Source organism: Periophthalmus magnuspinnatus, chromosome 12, assembly GCF_009829125.3.
Source record: "Periophthalmus magnuspinnatus isolate fPerMag1 chromosome 12, fPerMag1.2.pri, whole genome shotgun sequence".
NCBI lineage: Eukaryota > Metazoa > Chordata > Actinopteri > Gobiiformes > Gobiidae > Periophthalmus > Periophthalmus magnuspinnatus.
The window spans coordinates 12,132,033-12,155,923 of NC_047137.1; the positions used below are offsets into that span (position 1 = coordinate 12,132,033).

Sequence of the window (23,891 nt, forward strand, 5' to 3'; positions counted from 1 at the left end):
AATCTGCAAGAAACATTTTTGGAAATTTTACTTTTGGAGATGGACGGGCACTGTTGAGGTACAATTAAAGACAATTAAAACTGCACTATGTAGCTTTTCTGGTAGATGGTCCACAGCTTGCGTCCTTGGAGATGTTACTGCAATAAAAACACCTGTAATTGAATAAAGCAAGCTGGATAAAAGCCATACTGTGAAACATTACAGGCAACACAATAACATCTCCATTGAAACCAGCAAGTGTTGAACCATGTACCAGAAAGATACATCGTGCATTTTTTAAAGTGGGACTGAACACCTAAACCCTGCCCACACCCACATTTCAAATAGCGCTGCTAAACCTGAAGGGCTAAAGAAGAGAGTGAGAGGAGAGGAGTGGCAAAGTCTGGACATATGACGAACAGTGTGATTGGTCTAACAGGTATCCACACTTCAAACTCCGCAGCAGCCAAGTATTTGTAATCAGATAACACCTGGCTGTAATCAGGGCAGTCTTGTCTGATGTCAACTACTGGAAACTGCAGAAGCCACTGAAGCAGAACAAATTTAGATTTAGATGTTATTGACCTGAAATCTGCAAATTTACCTAGTTTGCACTGAAATTTCCAAAAAACAATGACTAGGAACAGTAGATGCTGCTATTAAAACACCATAAACACAGTTAAGTAGCAAAAAAATTGATTTCATTCCACTTTGAGATTGGTATATTATTGCCAGCGTGTTCCGCCACCACGAGTCAACCACACAGATGCAAAAAGTAGTTCCTTTATTATTATCTTCACTGTCATAGATTAAAACTGTATTCATACATTACTAGAGGCATCAATATAGTTTGAATCGTCCGCCTTTCCAAATACATTGTGGATTCCTCAAACGGCTGCTAACCCACCCGCGTGCAGCCCCATATATTGTACCATCACATACAGTAGCGGTAGCAAGTCCTGCAGTAGCTCCAACATTTAGCGACCCATTGCCTCAAATAATGTGTTTTTTTTATTTTTAATTCCATCTTCAACACAGATATTCATTATTTAAGATGAATAAGCGTCCAGTGTCAAATCCAAACTTTTAAGTGCTTGAGAAGACAAAAACATAACGTCAAATTTGATTTCATGGAAACGGACGGAACAAATTCGGTAACACCGGTTAATATAAATATGACATATTTATTTTAACTATACCTGACTTGTTCAAACATAAATATTTATTGATGTCAGTTTTTGGACCGTTGTGGCCACTGAACCTGAGGCACAATGTCAAAATGGAGTGAGTCGTTTCAATGCATTTAATGAAAGAAAAAAACTATGACAGTATAACGGATGAATTAATAAAAGTTCTACAAACAGAAAATAGAAAAATAAACACTACGATGGCACAGGGCGAGGGGGTAACAACACGACGACCACAGGTATTTTTTTTCCGGGGGGCAGGTGGTATATAAAAAATAAGTTTCTTGTCGAGGAAAACGTGGTGAATGAGGAGAACGAAAATTGGCACGAAATTATAAAGCTTTACTGCAGGGTTTTCCAAGTAGTGATGTAGGGAGTGTTTTTTTAATTTTTTATTATTATTTAGATCTAAATCAGGAGTGCTTCATATAAATTGTCATTAACTTTGGAAATATTGAGGGCTAGAGTCTCATTCATTCCATGTTTGAAGCAGCAGACAGGAGACCACACTATGCACTGGTGTACTTCAATATCTAATGTATTGCCCATCTGTGTTCTATCACCACGAGTTGAGTTTACTTAGAGATATTAAGTGCCGTTGTAAAACAAAATGAGAACCGTGTTTGAATAAATGCACAACAATAATGCATTGATAAATTGGTATTAGTGGTAATAAGTGCTTTTCTTTTAATCCCACACACTGCAAATCTTACTGCTCCTGTCTGCGTCTCCAAACTAGAACTTTTGGGAGGATTTAGCCCTCATATCAAAAAAGAATTACAAAATGAACTGCTAGCATCACGTGTCAATTACTAATCAGGGCTCACTACACAATATTTAGACATACAACGCTATTTGAAAAACCCCGCACTAGAGCTTTAAAAAGAGAAGGCAGGTGTCCCTCTGCTGCAGATCTGATGTAAGGGGGGATAATAGCAAGGCCTCCTCTGTCCGCACTAGGGTCAAAGTGGCAAAGTCTGGTCGCCGCTAGCAACGGACATGGCTGCTTCAAGTGCCTGCGTTTCCACAGAGAGAGAGAGAGGGCGGGCCGGGCGAGACCGTGAGGACCCCGCCCCTCCGTCGCGCCTAGAAAAAAGGAGCCGGTAACTCGCCTGCGTGCTGTTAAATGACCTTGTCCTGGAATATGTAGAGGTTGTTGGTAGTTGCCACGGCGATGATGTTGTCTTGGGGGTGCCAGGCGGTGTGGAGGATCTTCTTGTTGAAGTCTAAACTGTCCACGCTGATTTCGTCCTTCTTGCGCTTGCCGCCTGCGCACACTTTGCGTGGCTTGAGCACCTGCAGGGGCTTGCTGTTCTCCCGGGACGCCTCCAGGGTCACGTCCCTCCTGTGGCCGCGCTCGAACATGCGGAAGAAGTTGTTGTAGGAGCCGGTCATCACCACACTGAGGAGCAAAGGGAGGGGTGTTAATGTTCTTAGTGGGGTTTTAATAAATCAGCAAGTTATACATTATGCTTTTTTTTCCTGTAAATATGATGCACCAATCAAAGAGAAGCACTAAATAACCTTTATGGTGTGGGGGGTTTATGGTGGAGATATTATTGCTTTGACTGGAATGTTATTGCTTTGACTGGGATGTTCCATAATATGTGGGACGTTTCGGGCATGTATGTGATTAAACTGAAGGATTTGCTCAACGGGGGTTGCCTCTCTACAGATCTGAACTGTAACTATCCCTAGAGGCGTCACCTGCATGTCTCCACTGAAACAAGTTAAAACGAGTTTAAAGAGGAGGTATTTTTTACTTCTGGGGGGTATTAACATATTTAGATCACCATGTTACCTTTTATTGTTTTGAAAATGCTAAATTCCCCGCAAACGACATATTAACATGTTCACTTTTGTTTTAGACACTGTGTCACAAGTCACTCCTACTTCACAGCGTTACCATATTATAGTCATCATTAATGAAACTACTGGACATCAGGTTTATAATGCTGTAGCGTATTGTTATGCGTCATGCTTTTATATATTTATGGAGAACTGTAAGGTGGGAACATGAGTGACTTTGCTGTAAGATTCTGTCCAATGCTCTGCCCATTTTAAACCTCTTCAGACATGTTTTTGATGAGGGAACAACATTACAACATGATGCAAAGCTCAAAAAAGTACATTTAGCATAATACCCCCTCTTTAAGGCCATAATGTGGAACAGAATAATGACGACATGAAGAAAAGCAGGTGGCAGATTCCCCACCAGAAAAATTACACAGTGCACCGTTAAAGTTCTGTTTCATCATACTGTAAAAGGATATTTGTAAAAACCAATTTATAGAAGGTGTAAACATTTTTATTATTATTATTTTTTATAATCCATGTGATGCTTTTAATATCCTGCATAGTCATAGCCATATATATGTACACAAGTTCAGTTCGGCAAACTTAAAGGCCCTTTACCTTTACTTCCATGACTCATTAGAGAAAAACTAACTTCCTAATTGATGCATTCTGTTATGTCAGCTATTTTTTTTAAGCAGTTTTGTACATTTAGGATAGATGATAAATGATATTGAAACCAAAACGTTATTAGCATTAGCCTCAAAAAACTATTTTTACTGCAGTATATCGCACTTCAAACTCTGTTATCGTGACAGGCCTACATATAAGTAGCTCTTTAGGTGAAAATAAGTCAACTGTGTGCTGTCTCCTTCTAATTATAAAGCATTCTATTGTCCAATAATCAGGAAGTGCACGTTAGCATGCTAGGTGTTTAAAGACACAGTGCATAGATAGTGACTGACTTCCTGTCCCACATGTTAGTCAGCCCTCCACAGAGTGTACAGGTGATTAAATTCATCTTAAACTGTATGTGCAGAGAGCTGGGCAAAAATCAAATAAATCAATACTAAAACTAGATATTCATTTGAGGAGGTATACATGAAATTTTAGTATCATGACAACACTATTGAGCAGGTGACCAAATTCCTCTCATAGTGTGTGTGCAGAGAGCAGGGCTGTGGGAGCGTGCCCTCACCTGTCGTTGCCATTCCAGCAGCACTCAAACTTGTCAAAGATGCAGTCGTTCTCGTAGAGCGAGCACAGCTTGCTCCTCAGGTACTCGTGAACCTGAGGGACACAGCACATGTTACATGTGACACACTCACCAGACCTGATGGCAAGTAGCATAGGAGATACAGCCAAACTACATGCAAATGGTGCCTTCTAGTGGGGATTGTCCATAACTGCGAGTCAAAAAGTTGCACATATGGTAAAGAACTAAACATGTCTGACATATAATTCATTTTTATGACAGAAGACAGAAATAATAAACACTCATGTTCTACAATGATTATATGCTAGCCGGCTACCTTTTGGCGATTTTTGATTCCAGGGAAATAGAAAGTTAAAACCATACTTCAGAACATTTGCCATACTGTGGAATATTATAGCCAAAGGAACAACATCTCCATAGAAACAAGTAGGAGGATGTGCTCTTCCAGGCCAAACACGAGTCAGGTTTGTGGAGATGCAAGCCCACTTAGAGTAAGGACGCATCTTTTTATGTTTTTAAGTGCAATAAATGCAAATTGTTAGATACTGTTACTATAATGTTTTTTCTTTATTTTCATGACTATTTACATCGTAGATTCTACATTCCCATATGGAATGTAGTAAACAAAGCCTGAAATAACTCCAAACATGTTTCATAATTTAGATAACTCAAAATAGCCACTCTTCCCTCTCGGCATTCCACTAATGAACCCAGACAAGTCACGCCTGGGAAGTGAAACCCGTCTCAGATGACTTCATCATGAAGCTCACTGAGAAAAGGCCAAGGGTTTGCAGTACTGTCAACAAAACCAAGCGTGGCTACTTTGAGGAATCTGAATTTAAAATATAACATAGCAGGCCTCATACCTGTCAAAGTGATTTTTATGGCCAAATTGAGTTTTCTCATTCTATTCTCCAGACCTTGCTGTATCTGTAGGTGTCATTGGCTGTCCTCAGCCAATCAAAGAATTATACAGCCCAGAAAACACAAACCGTCCCAGTCATTTAATGGACTGTTTATTTTATGTATTTTCCTGAGAACCTTGAAAAATGGTTTTACGAGTTTTTAAGTTTTTCTTTGCTACATAATTCCATACATCATGCTTCATATAATTGATGTCTTCAGTATGTATGAACAATGTAGAAAGCAATAAAAAAAGAAAAAACCCTGAATGGAAGGTGTGTCCAGACTTTTGATTGGTACTGTATGTGGCAGCTTGGTCTGTTGTGATTACGTAAGACAAAATGATTCGCCCACGCCCAAACTAGAACAGATTAATTCATTCGGTTAATGACACATCACCTACACACCCTGCATTCTCTAGAATCATTGGTTTCAAAACTGCAGAAGCCAGCCATGACTACTTTGTACTATTAGACACAGTGACAGTAGCATTCACCTGGTAGGTCTCCACGGGCCTGCTCTCCATGTTCAGGTCCCAGATCTTGACTGACAGGTAATCCCGGGTCATCATGTAGCGGCCGTTGTGGCTGAACTTCACGTCTGAGATGGAGGAGATGATCTCAGAGAAGAAGGAGCGGTTACTGGGGTCCTCAGGCTCCTCAAACACTGTAAGGCAAAAAAACATTTAGATTTAGAATAACATGTAAAAGCAGAACTGTAGAGCCTTTAAACATTTCTGAATACATTCTTAATTCCAGAATGGAGGCAACTGGAGGCAAAAGGGAACCTGATGCAGTCTCAATGGGGAAACTGAGAATACCTCAAAACATGAAAATTAATGAGGAATTTGGCAAATGATAACTACTCTGCCACATGCAATATCAGAGCCCAAGTTAGACTTTCACATTGTTTATTTAATGGAAGCTTATAATCACAAAAACAGGAATTTTGCCCATTACTGAACAAATACTTTTAACGCTAGATAAAATGAAAAAAAAAACCAACAACAAAAAAACAAAAGACAACACTGATATAGAGATATGACATACTTTATCTGACATTATACTTTTTAAATGAAACTCTGATACAATTTTGAGACTATAAAATGGTTCCATTCTCTGTTGGAAAGAATTGATACTAACTGAAATTTACATCCTGGAAATTCCAAATTGTTGGTTATTTTTGTTATAAAGACTTAAAAGGTGTTGTACTTGATTCTTTAAAATGAACTAGTTCATTTTTAAGACGATAAGAGTTTGCAGTGGTCCAAAGTTATTCCTCATTTACCTCACACATTTTGAGCATCCTGATTATTCGCTGTAATGAGTTTATAAGCATTTTTCAACTTTCAGAGATCAGAGTGGAGTTTTACCATCACAGAATAGCTAACACAACTAGCAAACTAACCGCACACTTCCTGATTATCATCTGAGAGTAAAACGTTTTATAATTGGATGCAGACAGCACACAGCTGACCTACTGTGACATCAAGAAATGCTTATGCAATAAATCTGTACCTGGGCAAGGCAAATTGTGTTCAAATACATGAGGAAAAAATCTGGTACAGGGCCTTTAAAACATTTAGATCTGATGTCATTCAAAATATGTTCTCCTTTACTTCACTTTGCCCCTTTTCCATAATTTTGCAGATTGTGATGACAAAATACTTCTAAGGGTCTAAGGGGCAGCAGGGGTGACTTACATTTGGTGTGCTTGTCACACAGTGCAGAGGCCCTCATATCACACATGCGGATGGTGCCTTTGCTGCTGCTGTAGACAAACGTGTTGCACTGATGAGGGTGGAACTCTGCAGCCGTGATCACCTCCGTCAGCTCCTCCATGTTGGCTGGTTTAATGTCAACGATGTCTGAGAAGTGTTGAGTTAAAGCCAACTATGTGGGAAGGACAGTGAGGTTATGCTACTGACATTATACCATCTATATAGTAAAAGAAGAATCAATCATATAAATAAAACATTAATTATTGGCATTAGGAAAATAGACTGGTAGTTTGCAAAGTCAATCCCCAGAATAGGTCTAAAACATCACGATATTATAGTGATAATAAACACTTTATTTAGACAATATAATGTCTACGTGGTCATATACTTGTTCTTATACAGCTCCAGATCATTCTAAAGCTATTCAGGGAAAGTTCTGTTCTGTTCTATGAATGGGACCTTTTGTATTGATACCTGCTCAAATTATTATCTAGTGTCAATACTACTTTTAGTACCAATCAGTATATGATGTTTAAAACATTTGACAACCCTACGAGATCATCCATACTGGTTTTGAGAAATATGATTGCACAAACAAGATTTATTTGTTAAAGTCTGAGTGGAGGTAGTGCCGAAGGAGACCCCAGAACAATCCAATGAATGATGTGAATAAAATCAATGAATGCACTTGAGTTATATGAGAATGTATGGACAATGTTGTGAAATTGCATAGCATAACGAGCAAAACGGTAGAAAAGGCAACAATGCTAACCAAGTTATACCTTAAAGGGGGTATTACATTTCTGTAATACATTTCTGAGTGGCTAACTGTAAGGAGGGTTTGAACACAGAAAGATCGCTGGATTACTCAAACATACATGGAGGACATAAAAACCTCTTCAGGCATGTTTTTGATGAGGGAACTGAATCTAAACTAAACAAAGCAGGTGATGTGCCAGCAGTAGCAATATACAAGTGATACTGCACCTCAATACACCACCTCCTATTACTGTCCTATTGACTACACTTGGACAGTTTATCAGTATTGATACAGTATTGAACTGTCCCACACATTTCAGAAGGATACTGAAGCTGCGGTCGGTGATCTCCAGGTGCCACAGGTTGATCCTCAGGTCGTCTGCAGACAAATACGTCTCGTTGTCACTGTTCACAGAGATGGAGTTGATGTGGTAAGTGTGGGCGTTGGCAAACACCCTCCGAGGACTGGCCTCCACCATCAGGTCCATTGGGATCAACACTGGGACCTGCAACAACAATGCAGTAGTTACACAGAGACAAACTTTATTGGTAATAGCTACAACAAAAGCTCCTACCGGGAAAAAAGATTTGTATTCCCATCCAAAACAAAGCGACTCATTCCACTTTTTTAATATTGATACTTCAAATGAGCATCCAATTTCAATACTAGTTTTAATGGGGATGGGCTAGTAAAAAATCAGCCCATCCCCATTATTGACCTGAGCATTCCACTGTTTATCTCTGATTGCTTCAGTGAGAGCCATGGATTGCTATATCAATTTGACCCCCCATCAGGTAAAAATGCTCAAAGACAAGACTATTACTTACTAAAGAAGCTTCAATCTTCAGAAAAGAGGCTTCAATTCAAACATTCATCTGCACATTATACAATTGCAGTGCTCTCTAAATAGTGTTGAGAATGGGCAGGTCTAAATATAGTGGAATAGAGATGCTCTGGAATAACACTAGAATACTCTTGAGTACACTAGAGTACACCAGTGTTGTGTAATACATGCGTGGAGCCTGAGCTTGTACCTGCAGTTTGGTGATGGAGTTGGGGTCTTTGTATCTGCCATCCTCCTCCTTCAGGTTATAGCCCTCCGGCCGTTTGTCCCTCTCGCTGATTTTCCACAGTTTAATTGTCTTATCTGGAAAATGCCACAAAAATAATTTGACTTGTATTAAGTATGTCAATATGAATGTATTTGCAGACACTGTGCTTTAAAACTTGTATTTGTTCCACTTGTTACAGCGAGAAGCCTTTGACAGATTGCAATGATGGAAAAACAACAAACATGGGTCAGCCTCTTGTTTATGAATGAGCAGCTGTAGTTGTGGGCCTACCATTAGTGGACAATAGGAACTGAGCAGCGTTCTTCTGAGGAAGCCAGCGGATTTTGTTGATTTTCTCTTCGATCTCCAAACTCTTCAAGTAGTCGAACTCGGGCTCGTGGCTCTGGAAAGTGCTGTAAACATTGTACTCGCTCCGGAACTGAGGCGGGTTTTTATTCTGTGCAAACACACAAGACGGAGAGGCTAACCCCCAATTTACCAAAGCAGTGACAGTGTAGCAGTAAAGCATACACACATAACTCAATTTTTATTTTAAGCAGTCAGACAATCTACACCAGCAATGACATACCCATGTCCAACAGGCGTAATTATGCTATGCATCTCTCAAAGTTGCCTAATTAATGAGAGCAACGCAGCCACAGCTCGTTATTGCTATGCAAAGCATCGTCCCACTTGTAAACTTTTGTATAGTTTTAACAATAACTTTGTAAGCAATATAAAACAGTTAGGTGTTTAAATGTGAGGCTAGAGTTGCAGGAGCAGCCCTGATGCCTCTGGTGTAAACTGACACTTTTAAAAATACTTGCATGTAGTTTTGCCCACATTACGTGTTACTGCAGCTCCAGGTAAGGGCACATTTTAGCCTGACTGTCCGGTCTGAACCAGACCTTCTTGTCAGAGCAACAGAACCAAAATAGAAAAAGAAAACAGACTGTTTCCATCTGCAGAAACTGCTTCAAAGCTTTAAAGGTGGTAATACGCAGTAGATATATCCACCCAAATAATTCTGAAGTCCCACTGTTCCCAACCCCAGGGCGTCCCCAGACGAGAGATTGACTGGAGTACAGAGTTCGTCCTGCCTTCCCGTGAGTCACCCAGCCAGTGTCATGTACATGGGTGGTACTGGTACCTCTGAGGAGTGATGTGATGATGGAGTCATGGGCAAATATCTGAATTGGGCAGCAGCTGCTAAGCACAATTTACACCAGCACTAAACAGTAGGCTAATGGTTAGCATATTAGGCATGCATAGTAACATTTCAAACAATGTTAAACTGTCCAAACAATATTAAATATTAGCATTAGTTTTGAGCTAAAGACGAATTATTGCCTATAACGTGTACATTATGGTACACAGCATTAAAAGTGTGTGCAGGTACCTCTGTCTCCTGCTGAAAGATGACCACTCGTCCTCCCTTGTCGCCAGTGGCCAGCAGCTCCCCTGTGTGGTTAAACTCCACTGTGGAGATGATGTCCGCTGTCAACACACAACCATATGCCGTTAGAGCCATTCACCACAGAGGACCGAAACAAAGGCTCATAAGGAGGTAAGTAATCCTAATCCCACTACTATTACTATGACTACTGTGTCTGTAGGAGAAAGATGAACAGACGGACAGTGCAGTGGATAACCTACTTCTCCTCTTCAGACTACTCCACAGCAGCTGGATTTGTAAACCAGGCTCGTGCGCGCCACATGCACACATTTAACCCTTTGACGTCCAGTGAAGCAGAAGGACAATGGTCCTAACAGTTATCAGAGGTGCTCTTTGTAAGAGCCGCACAGCCTCAGGGCCCCAGAAGGGGTCACCCAGTGTGGGACTGCCACACAAGTTCCACACACAAATAGTCGGAGTATCAGATTCATAGTTTATTTCATTGATAGGATGTTAATCAGTTTGATCAAATCTTTTTTGTACACTGGAATCAAAAGTCTTAGTCAAATGTTGTGTTAATATAAAAATAATGGATGGATCAAGAAGGGCCCAAGATACTAAATGAACTTGTGGTGAAATCACATGTGTAGGCTACTAAACCAGCTGACCCTGTAGTTTGAACTAGGGACAGGCAATATCCAGCAAAAAGTTTTTTTGGGAGTATCCCAATAACAAATATTTGAGGACATTTTGAAATGCCCTCAACTGTGTCTTTAGATGTATTAATTGAGGTTTAAAAGATTAGACAAATGTGAAAAGACTGAAAAACTGCATGAAGCATCACCACCTTTTTGTGGCATTGCTTTTGAACCACAAACAATATAATTTAGCATAATTGTAAAAACAGTATTCATATTATGACATTCTAAGATACATTCGGTTCTTACATAAAGAGCAGTTAGTGTTGTTGTAAAATGGTATGGTATGCTTTTATTTGTATAGGGTCAACGCAAAACAATACACATTAAGTGTCATAGGAGAGATGCTGGTGCGAGGTCATAACATGAATGCAAATTTACACCAGTAGTAGGTGAGCAGGTTATAGATAAGTTGAACAAACATAATTAAACGGATATTAGCAGGGGTCATATTGTTCATATACTATTCTAAAAACAACATACTGACAAACATAACCACATGCATTCTTACCCACTCCCACTCCCACTGCCCCTCCCCCCCTCCATCAACGCGCTACATATACACACACACACACACACACACATTTTACATTCCACTGATGATTCAAATCACATTCATCCCTAATGTGTACAGATTTCAGCCATTTCTTTGTCAGATGTGCATGATTTGAAAAACTGCAGGTTAGAATCTCTGTTGGCCAATTGTTGACTTACAGTGGCAAAGGAAAAAGGCTGGGGACACAGGAGGGGCCTATGTGTGTGTCAGTTCAGTATATAGTACAAGAAATGTGAGATGATCATGGAGTTAAAATACATGTGAGAGGCCTCCATGGTCAGCGACACTCGTGTGTGTCTGAAATTTGAAAGTTAAAGTTGATTCTAAGGTGACACCCAAGTAAGAAATCTCCAACTCCATTTCGATACTAATGAATAGAAGACTTGATACTCAATACTGATTCCAGTACCACAATGATAATACATTTTGATAATAGAAAGTCTTCAGCATTAAATCATAGTGCATTATTTTATATCTTATATATTCACCTTATATCTGTGTAATCCCACAGTCATCCAAGTAGGTTCCATAATGGGCCATGGGTGTATACTAGTCTATGTGTCTTATACTTGTTCGGATACAGCTCAAGATCATTCTAAAGCTATTAAGGAAAGGTTCATTTCTGTCCTGCCCATCGATACCTCCTCAAATGATTATCAACTTTCAATACTAGTTTTATTATCGACCAGTATCTGATTTTTGATACTTTTGATGACCTAAGTAGAGATGCAGATTTCTCTCAACTTGCAATACTTAAAAATTCACAATTTAATTTCCCCCAATATTGTCTTACCAATATTGCCATTGTAGGAAGCGCCCTCCACTGCTCCCAATAGTAACCACACACACACTCCAATAGTCTATCACATTTAAGGCCATAATTGACTAAGGCATATGCCCACAATATTTACAGCAAGATACTGTGTGATGTAGACAAGCAGTGAAGTAGGACAGTAGGACAGAAGCTTGTGGGAGTGTTGTGCGGAAAAGCCCTGCAGATAAAGGACTTAGCTCATGTAATATAACACCACTTTCTCTTACGTCAGTGTCTGTTTGGGCCAGAGAGCACAGATACAAGTGTAAACATAACTATTCTACAAAGGCCCTTTGAAGACTAAGTACAGTACAGTTGTTTAAATAATGTTTTGTCATAATTAAAATTATTAAAGGGCCTGTACACAATTTGAATTTATTCTTGTCGAGATAAATGCTCTTTACAGCTTGTATTGTTAAGTAAAATCTACTAAATAAAAAAAAAGAAAACTGTTAAATGTAATCTATCCTTTTTGCACAGCATTCTCACAGGTAATAACTAATACATAAGATACTGACAGGGTTATCATTTTTTGGTCCAATCAGGCACATTGTTATTGAGAATCATGGGAACCCAGCTGACACGATCCCTGACACTTGATTCCCTGTCTTGATGCATTTCCAAGAGCGCCAATATCACAGTGACAATAAGGACTGTGTGGGCGGAGCTAAAACAAAAACATAAAAATACCAGTAACCTGATATCATTTTTTGCAAAGGGACGTTGCGCTTGAATTAGGTTGCATAATGTTTTCAGGAGAAAAACAATCTAATTCAGATGTTCTGCAAAACTTTTCAAATCTTACTGCAAATGTTCTGCAAATTGTGAAATACAGACACAAAACAGATTTTAAACAGGCCAACACACTGCTAAATTAATCCAAGAATCCCATGGATTTGAGAACTTGTTTGTATAAGTCTAAGATACAGGGTTAACTGGTTTTATACATTAAAACACAAATGGTTAACGAATAAATTGCTGCTCGGCAAATAATGACAGTTAATTTGAATTTTCATGATTCATCTAGCTTGAAATTAACAGTTTACTCCTCCTAAAAGCACCTGAATGACTGTTGGTCCTTATGATCACTGTCTGGTATGTAACTGAACAAGAAGTCAATTTTGGAAAAAACTAAAAAATAAAGTAAAAAAACTATGCCAAATCAATAAACATTTTGAAATAGTCTGTATCCATTGTTATAGATTTCACACTTATAACCCCTAAATTGTGATTTTTATTTTTCAAAACATTTCCAGGTAAGGATGCTCCAATCCGATACTGGTATTGGATATTGGCACGGTTCGGCCAATATCCTGGTTGAACATACAAATTGATATATTAAGACTTTACTGCTGATACTCAGACCAGAAAGTCTCAGAACATTTGGACTTTTCTTTACACAAAGCTGTTCTGTCGTTATTCAAGAGATAAAAAAACAGCTACATAACATATTTGGGTCAGTTTGGTCTTATTTTAGCTTTGTTTAAAGGAAACTCAGTTTTCAGTCTCTGCATTGGTAAATATATATAAGGCATCTACAGATACTTAAGGCTATAGTATTGAAATCTGAACTGAAAACCGCAGCACTGCAGTGTGAAGTGTGTCCACATTTGTTTGGGGAAGACAATAAAAACTTCAATACATCTCCACTCCTGCACAGAGGACCAGTCTGGTCACACATTCAGAGATATTGATCACAAGTGGCTCGGGGTGCAAAATCACTTCTCATTTTACTTTTACCAACTATAAATGAGGAAACTACAGTGATATGAGACAACACACTTAAAATATCTGTATTCTGAAATGAGTGAAAAGCAGTGACAGCTTGTTTTGCTAGCATAACAACGTGTGCATTGCTGTTCCATTACTAGCATTTCAGATATTGTGTGGGGTGTTAGTTATTACTGGCTGACATTTGATATGGACGCCAGAGTGGTGCATTGCCACAGTTCGGTTAAGGTCAAATTAGCCAGTGAGCATTTCATTCTACTCTATGCCAATTCTAATTCCATGCACCGATTCTTATCTGTCAGGCTGATATAAAGAGAGTCATACGCTCATACAACCTATCAGCATGTAATAAACCATTTCATGGCGACAGCTGCAACTAAATTTTAAAACTAAATTCAGTTAGACCAGCCTTTTTCAGCGCATTTGGAAGCATAACATTGTCGATTTTATTGTAATATTGTATTTCAATAAGACATTTGTAGAGCTCTAAAAGGTTAATATCCAAGCCAATGTTTGTCTGATGCCCCAAATAATAGCTTATCAAATTATTTTAATTATTATTAACTTTTGGATGACTAAAAAACACATTAGGAACAGCACATTGCATTTTAGGTACTCTGACCCTTGGATATGATCTACTATTGATAGCCAGTCTGAAACTCATATTCACTGTAACACAAAGTATAAATATAGGACTGTGCAGTGAATAAATCTTTGATCGTGAAAATGTATTGCTCCTATTAATTAGAAAAAGGGGGAATTACGAAAAAAAAAAAAAAATCTTTTTTTTTTCATAATGGTGCAGCATTACCTGTGACACGATTTTCTGAAAAAGTGGAGTATTTCTAATTAACTGCCAAATAGAGTGACTATTCAAACCATAATTTAATTTAGATTACACCAGGGATTCCCAACCTGTTGCTCCGGAGCTACCAGTACATACATATTGCATATATGATTAATTAAATGTCTATTACCATTGTATATGCATCATTTTGATGCCTTACTGTACTATAATCAATGGATGTTTTATGTTTTATAGTCATCTAAATGTATCCATCTAAGGCTTACTGTGGCTCTTATATACACTCAATTTCTTGTGACCACTAAAATGAGAAGCTGTCTGGCATTTTTGTTTTGTAAAAGGTAGCTCACCGGAGTTAAAAGGTCGGAAACTCCTGGATTACAACATTGGCTCTCATGTAGGATTACACTGCCAACACATTACAGGTTTCATACCTTCAGCGACGTCGTCATCAATTGCTCCTTTCACCTGAGAGAAGCACCACTGCATGTCACCTCCAGGTCCTGCAGAAGACAAACAGGACAACACATCGGTTCAAAAGACAGCGAGCATACGCAATGTTCACAACCCCATAAGCTTCAGTCTGTAATGGATGGTGCAGATGAATGGACTCGTCACCTGTCAGAGGCTGGTTTTGGGTTTTCAATTTTATTGCAGCCTGCGATATAGAAGCACAAATTATTTAAATAGAGGACAATTGGAAATATTGCCCAGATTTTTTTGAATAAAAATTCTTAGGATTCTTTTTTTGATAAACCTGACCTGCCAAAGACGAGTGGATCTGAACCCGTATCCTGTCTCCCCGATTCCAGAGGGCATGAGCAACGGGCAGATTAACCAATCAGAGAGGCACATGCAGCTTACATGTTAAAACAATATGTATCTCAGGTAAAAGATAGCAAAAGACAAAGTTTTTTTTGCTATCTTGGACACAGACCTCCTCAGGTAAAATAAGTTATACATATTTTTCTGAATGTTCTGAGAATTTTTGTCTTCTGCATTTGAGACACATGCTACAACAGCAGCTGTGGTTGGACTATCCCAAGTTAGGATGGAGGTTTGTCACACTCTATAGCCCAATTCTGGATTCGAACAGAAAGAGATTGGCTAGTCAGGTAAACCGTATTTTGCAATCCATCCATCACATACATGTATATGTAATGTGGTTGAGTGGATAGAATTTAAGCACAAAACTGATGAAGTGTCACCTTACAGTTCCCTTGGATCAAAATGTTAGCAAGTTTGTTCTTTTTCCATTTTTGCATATTAAAATGTATTATTCAAAGAGGACCAACTCTTGTAGAAAAATCAATGAGAAATAAAATGAATAATGAAATGTATGTAGGCCTATCACAATAATTACAATATCGACTAATCATTCAATATGTGATAGCTGGAACAATACATTTTAGGGCTCAATATTTATAGTGGGTACTTTTTCTTTGCAGTAGTGGGGGAATTTTTGCCAATTTTATGTAATAGGGCAAGATCTACTGTAGAGAGTAGAATATATATCTGCTATGGCTAATTATCAGTTCATTCTGCCATTTATCTTTGCAGCTTAGGTTATTTAAGGAAACTTTATATAAAAATTGGTTTACTGGATTATCCTGCTTTGTGATAGTGGTATAAAGTATTTTAATATCATTTATCACAATATTCCTCTGTAGCGATACATTGTACTTCAAGATTTGTTATCTTTTATCTTATCACTGCTAAACAATACAGTTTTATGACAAATGCATAAAGTTGCAATCACCTTGAGAATTGTACGTTTTGGCAATAAATAATACATTCAAAACATCCCATTACATAAGATTGTTTCATAATCAATATTTTATTTTGGCAAGTCTTATTGGGAATGCAGAGTTCCTACGACACAAATGCTCCACCAAGCGTTGACAAATTCACAAACTGTTTTGCCAGTCGCAGCAGGGTACACGACGGCGCAGACAGAATTACAAGCATTTGAATTATGAATAAAAGTACTGCACGAGCATATCTTCAATAGTTATCAGTGTGTAGCATCACTGTGTAGGATCATTCCACCTTTAAAAACAGAAACAAGAGCAAGCATGCCGCCTTGAGAATATGACACAACAGGTCCCTCGCTGCAGCTCGTTGCATAACCAAAATACACTTTTATGTAGTTTAGGTCAAAATCATGACAAAGGTCCTCAAAACAGTGCACATAACAGGAAGTCAAACCCATGAATTAGAGACAGGCCGATGTTTTGCTGTTTTTTGATTGCAGATGCCGTTTAAAATCTCTCCACACATCTCTCAATATTTTCATGATGCACATCTCACAGTATGATATTTTGATATTTTAATATTTTGTCGAGGCTAACACATTGCGAATATGCTACTTTTCTGCCGTAATCATGTGGACTCAAACAAAGCAAGGATCACGGTCTATGTCAGGGGTGTCAAACACATTTTCACCGAGGCGCACATCAACAAAATGGCTGCTCTCAAAGGGCCAGATGTAAAATAAATCCAACATTTTTTTTTACTTCTTAATTAACGGTTTCTGTATTAATTACTTATTCAAGTTACAAATATTGTATATGCACTTACCTAGATGTAAAAATATGGCTGTGTAACTGGGCAACTCCTGATAAATTGAGATTTTAAGACCATCACACCTTTTAAATTTACCCTGTCGAGGGCCACATAAAATAATTTGGAAGGCCACATTTGGCCCGCAGGCCTTGAGTTTGACACATGTGGTCTATGTAGTCATCCGTTTTATTGCTGCACCAAAACAATGAATTTAAGCAAAGACACTTGTACTTCCTTATATTGTGATGGCCTATGAAATTACTGCGAGACTTTTGACCATACAATACCACGACATTTCAGTTATAGTTACATTCCTATTTAGAATAAAGAGCCCTGGTTGCTAATGAGCTCTGCCGACATTTTTGGGTCGCTATATTTGGACCTCTAAGTAGGCCCGATTTTTAAGCATTTTCCCCAAATTCTGTAATTTAAATTTACTATTAACTCATCCAAAGCCTTTTTTCGCCACAAACTCTTAAGGAGAGCTGTGCAGTCATGTTTTGTGCCATTATCTTATCACATTAAAGTGTTAAAATATAGCTTTGTGTGCAAGTGAAAGTATTGGCCCAATGGTTCGGCCAAACGATATATCTGTCTATTTCTACCATAAAAACACAGACCTAAATATATACACATACACCTTCATGAGTCTGTATTTCCAAAACTACATATGCATATCAATGGAAATACAGGCGTATAAATGCACGTGTTTATGGGGTTTAACATCCAATAGAGATAAGACTACAGAATTTATATCTATGAGTTGATAAAATGCACATAATATGGCACAGTCTAAGAAGAGCAGAAGAGTTAGCATGGGGTAACTCCACCTCCTAATCTCAATTTAGGCAAACTGAGACCCATAAATCCAAACAAATCACCTACACCTCGGCCTGTCATGATAATTACAATATTGACTTATTGTTCAATATATGGAAGCTGCAACAATATATTTTTGGGTCAATATTTATCGTGCACATTTTTCTTTTGCAGTACTGGGATTTTTTGGGTATTTTTGGCAATCTGAAAAGATTTGAGCCATTAAGCTTAAATTAATAACTTTACTCTTTACAGATGCAAATTAAGTACAAAAGTGTTTCATTCTGCTGTTTTTTTTTAATGCAGCTCATGATTTTTTAACATTATTGTGCTTTTAGAATAGTTTTTGTGGTTTAAATCTGATTTGAGTTTTTGTGTCAGTTGCATAAATTTCAATATTTCAATATTATCGTTTATTGTCTATATTTACGTCAGCAATATCGTACTTCAAAATGTGTTATCGTGACAGTTCTACACCCATCCCACCCAGCCAGGCTTTTAGTAACCTCTAAATGAGAAATTTGGAGCTATTCAATCTGTTTAACCCAATCCTACTGCTTTTTATGATTGTTTACTCACCTTAAAAACACATCAACATGGGGCAATATTGATAAAAAAAATATATATACGAATCATACATTTTCACTGATAATGTTCATTTAGAGCTGTGCCGGGCAAAACAGACAAGAATACAGCCAATCCAAGTGGTTTAGAGCTAACTTCCGACTTAGGAGAATGGAATTAGATTATTCTCATATTTAATGGTATTGGTCTGTCTTGTTTATGTTCATACAATTGATATTGAAAACCATTTTTGTTTGTTTTTCATTAAAAAAAAAAGAGAATAGAATCATGTGAATCGGTGATACATTGTTTCCCTCATCGCTCAGCCCTATGTTCACCATCACCATCCAATCAAGCGGAGAGGATAAAGTGTCCAGCGCTCAGTGGCACAGCTGCAGAAACATCAAGGACACAAGTGAGTCATCCGGCTGCACACTTTTATGAATCACATTTGTGAAGAAGGCAGCGGGTCTGTCATCAGACCTCTACACATCTTTCTCACCATCCTCTGCATTACAACCAAAACATCAGGGCTGAACGATTTGGGAAAGAAATGATTTGCCATTTTTCTGACTAACGTTGTGATTAGATTTGTGAGTTATGTTTTAACAATAGCATTCTGTTTAAAGTTGACAATTTAAAACGTGTCCAAGAGAATTGACAAAAAGACAGCAATATGAACTGCCGAACAAATACAACAATCACAGTTAGAACTAGTCTTTTTATCTTCAAACTATTTCAATACTAAACAATAGACTGGAAAGCCTTTACCGATTTTGATACTCAAATGATCATTTTAAAAGCTCTTTAGACAATATTGTAATTTTCAACACAAAATAAGTGTTTAGTTATTATATGCTTATTATACCATGTGATTTAGCAGAAAAGCTCAAATTGTACCCAGGTATGCATCCCCCCCCCCCCAGTATTGATACTTCTAAGAATAAAATCATTTTTAAATATTATACTTTTGACAACCGTATTTAGAACATGTTAATAACCGTGTAGTCTAAACTACACTGTTATTAGTTTAATACAGAATAAAACAGGAAATTTAGCCATTGAAGAGTAAATGAAATAGTTACCACCTTTGCAATTTGCTAATTGCATCTATTTAAATTGGACTTTTGTTTCGATTGTGATTAATCTTGCAGCCCTACTGTGAATGAATGAACTTTGAACACTAAAGGGTTTGCAGAGAAGTGGCTGTACAAGTTTGAGACAGCAAACACTTTTGCACAAACAAAAACGTGTCAAATAATGCTGATGCTTTACTTTTACTAGTTGAACTTGGAACTTTTGTGTCTCACATAAGCTAATGAGAGAAAGCAACCCAGCAACACCCATTCTGGTAGCCTGTTAGCTTCAGTTAATGTCGCTTTAATACATCTTCATCAATGCTCTAGATTAGGAACTGTACCCACATAAATTCAAAAAAACTATTTAACAACTTCTCATGCCTACAAAGGAATTGTGATGATGCCCAACAAAAAGACAATGTCAAAAGTTGAGCTAGCGTTAGCCGCTCCTTGTCAAGCCAGTCATGGCATGTTGGAGAAATGTGTGCAATGGGCTGTGTTGGTGTAAAGCTATCCGTTTGAATGAACAATAAACGTTATGAATTTAAGTCTGTAGTGTGGGTACATGGGGGCAAACCGTGGTTCCATAAGCTAGAAGTTACAGTAGGAGATAGGCAGCTAAATTTAGCAGGGAGGTTTTTGCCCGGGCCGGAGTAAACAGCAGGCGTTTGCTATTAACAGCTAGCATTAGCATTAGCCAGTGTTGCGGTGATCTCTGCAGCCTGAACAGAATGGTTTCTACATCCAAGAAGTGACATTTACTGTCCAGTAAACGAAGAAGTCCATTAAAACTACAATCCTATTGATTTCTCCTCAGGGACAACATTGAAACTGTCCACCAATTTATGCTTTGGTCTATAACAAATACGGTTATAATATGTATAAACAGTCATAAATAAACACAAGTAATCCACAATAGATGCACTGTATTATGAAAACCCTAAAAATCCCGTATTGCTGTCATTTAGCTGATAATAATAGCGATTGTGATTGGGTGCCTAGAATGGCACTACACCCATGCACAGGCCAATGGGCGATGACACTTGGCTAACGTTAGCATGAGCTAACTTTAGTTGGCTAGCTAACGTTAGCTCCACTCACGGCCGCACAATTAAAAAGAGATCAGCGAAACATGCACAATGTTCGGCCCTAACAATGCGTGAGGACGTTCATTGATTTACCTGCCATGATGAGACAGACAGTGGGGCTTGCCTCAGTCAGTCACGATCCGCGTCCCCACTCCCACGCGTTGGTTCGTAGGATCTCAACTTTTCCTCCCTTCCTGCCTCTGCCTTCCGCCGATTCTCCAATATCACCGCCGCCTGCGCCAGAAGCCTGGATACGGAGGTGGAAAGCACCGCGGCGCCGGTAGTCTGCCCCAGCTGCTGTGCGTGTGTCCCTGCTGTCTCTGTCCCCGCTGATGGCTTGTCTCCTCGGTGTGGATCTATGCAGTTGCCGCCGCCGGCGACTTGGGCAGTTCGCATCCCACAAGCCACTTGTTCCCCGCCCTCGGGCTCCGTGCGCGCACCTGAGGCCAGGCTTTTACAATGCGCGCGCACAACTGGGCACGTGCACTGGGATGCGCGTGCACGACAGGAGACAGGATGAAAATAGCATCAGTGGCTCTGAGGATGGAGGGATGGTCTGCTGCAGCTTTCCAAAAATAGGCCCTCAGCCAGCCACACTGAAATAAAATATATGACCAAAAATACTCCTTATTAATATTTGTGCTGACCATTGCGGGCTATTTTACGCTGTAACATTTAATATGATTTTTGTTATGTTTAAGATATCATTTTGACTCCTGTAGAGAAATTTGTTCTTTGCATTTGACCCATGTGTCCTTCAGTGCCACTAAGCCAACCTGACAGGTGAGAATGACCTTAGCTGGAGGATTTTACCTATTTATGCATATTATGAGTTGTTCTGTAAATAAACCTCCAATAGTCATGAGATGTAGCAGCCTATAGCAAATTCCAAACAGTTTTTTTTTGTTTTGTTTGCTTTGTTTTGCACAAGGACACAATGGCAGAATGCAAAAGGATTAAACTCAACCTGCTTTACCAAAACAAATAGCTACAATTGAAATGGCTATTATATATGTATTTTAATAACCAACAAGCCTATTTCATCTGCAGCTTAGCCCTGGGTGGGACAGTCTTGTGCAATAGACTGTCTGAGGAAATGTGTGAGTGATGTGAGATGGTAAAGGTCACTGGACTTCCTGTGAGATGGGGTCGTTCACAAGGGCTCACAAACAAGACACTCTCCGGACAGTGTCTTGTTTGTCCTGGTTCATGTTTGATTCTGCAGAAATTCCACTCAATATCAAAGTAGAGAGAGGTCATAGGTCACATCAGATTAAATCAGGGCCTGTGCAAGACTAGGGAAATTAGGAATGTAGGTTTGTACTTGAATGTGAAAAGGCTATAGTTTGACAGTGTTCCTTTATGCCCACACAGAGCTGTGGAAGAAACTCCTTTTACTTGGCAGAGGTGGGTAGACTAGCCAAAAAATGTGCTGACGTAATAGTAACGTTACTTCAAAATAATATTACTCAAGTCGAAGTACAACACTGTGGTCTAAGAAATTACTCAAGTAAGAGTAAAAAAGTATTTGGGAAAAGTACTACTCAGTAAGATTAAAGAGTAACTACCGAGACATAATATCTGATTTATGATTTGTTAATGTAACTATAAGCACGAAATATTAAATAATGCACAAAATATTTTTCTACGTTCAAAGTACTAAATACTAAATCATATCTGAAGGAGCGGAGCAAGGAACTCAAATCATTTCATATTGTCTTGTTTCTTATTGCAGTCTTACTCACAGTGAGAAGAGCAACCAGAACTTTTACTCAAGAGTACTATTACTTCAATAAAATATTACTGAAGTAGGAGTAAAAGTGCACTGCTAGAAAAGTACAGTGAAAAGTACACTATCCATAAAAGTTGCTTAAGTAAATGTAACTGGGTACTACCCCCCTCTGTTACTTAGAACACGCTGCAGAAAGACTGAAATTGGCTGAGTTCATATCATCTTATCTTTTAATGCCTTTAAATCCAGGCATCAGAAAGCACTAGAGACTACCTCAATAATGTGCACTTATTTTTCCTAATCTGTGAATCATGTTATTTCATTGTCATTTTTAATCTTGAGATTTTTCCTGGTTAAATAAATATTGAATAAAATAAAATTTAAAACCATTACCATTCCATGATTTATTGCTTGTTTTTGCAGCAACGTTCCCCTAGAGGGCAACATAATGACAAAAATATGTAATATATCAAGACTACTTGACTTGACCAGTGGCAACAAGTACCACCAAAGACAATATTTGGCTTTCCGAGTACCATCAGATCTAAACCAAGTCTATAAAAGGACTATCCCAGGTCTATTCTAGGGATACTTTTTACTTCATTACATTTGAGAGCTGTTATCTGTACTTTCTACTCCACTACATTTTTGAACCGGACTGAAGAGCAAAAGTATTTTTTATTATTGTTTGTGACCTGCTTAAAAGTCTGAGAGTTTATTTTTAACACATTCGTAGTTTGATCTAACTAAAGATATATACAAATAAAAATAGCAAGGAAAAAACAATTGATTTAATTGTTTCTGCTGAATAAAATCTTTATCAAAACCACTACACCAGAAGCCTTATAAGACTTCAAAATATGTATTACTTATAAGTACATTTTTAAAGGGGTACTTTAATACTTTTACTTACGTACATTTTTTTCATGTGATACATTTTTTGCTCCATTATCTGCACTTTTACTTAAACACAACTGAGTACTTCTTCCATGGCTGGTTAGTGTATATAAAAATACTCAAAATGGATAATTCGCACACGTACCTGTTCTTTTCTTCAGTACGTGTGAAGACAGTTGTTTATAGAACTATGTATACAGAGATTCGTTTTCATGGGCGTCCTGTTCAAATACAGAAAAAATACAATACCAAAAATGATAAGTACATAAGTCTATTTGAAACATTAAATACAGGTGCAGGTGTGAATATAAATGTTGGTTGCCAGATCATTAAATTATATTTGAGGCACCAGAGTAACCAATTTTATCCAAAAATGTGTCAACAAAATGAAAAAAAAAAAAAAAAATAGACAAAAAGATAAATTTAAAAAATGTAAAAAGTGGTTTAAGGGCAAACTAAAAACAAAACTGCCTATAAAAAACTGACAAAGATTTTTTTGTTCGGTTGAATAAGAGACTTTTTCAGTGCAGTCCAAT

The 23,891-nt window shown here is 38.2% G+C and overlaps 1 protein-coding gene across 1 annotated transcript; it reads right to left on the reverse strand.

Moving 5' to 3' along the window:
* Positions 1-748: 748 nt before the first annotated feature.
* Positions 749-21,169, reverse strand: ppp2r2ab (protein phosphatase 2, regulatory subunit B, alpha b). The gene is made up of 10 exons (XM_033976094.2): positions 20,820-21,169; positions 15,046-15,114; positions 10,011-10,108; positions 8,903-9,068; positions 8,594-8,706; positions 7,887-8,064; positions 6,782-6,946; positions 5,576-5,745; positions 4,159-4,250; positions 749-2,568 (listed from the first exon to the last, which is right to left on the reverse strand). Exons 1-10 carry the CDS (start codon positions 20,824-20,826, stop codon positions 2,289-2,291), a joined length of 1,338 nt encoding a protein of 445 aa, XP_033831985.1. The 5' UTR covers positions 20,827-21,169; the 3' UTR covers positions 749-2,288.
* Positions 21,170-23,891: the final 2,722 nt, after the last annotated feature.

Coding starts and splice junctions, on each gene's coding strand:
- ppp2r2ab (XM_033976094.2), bottom strand. Junction 9,069..10,010: donor TCTTTCAGCAGGAGACAGAG/GTACCTGCACAC, acceptor GTGTTTGCACAG/AATAAAAACCCGCCTCAGTT. Junction 6,947..7,886: donor GATCACCGACCGCAGCTTCA/GTATCCTTCTGA, acceptor AACACTTCTCAG/ACATCGTTGACATTAAACCA.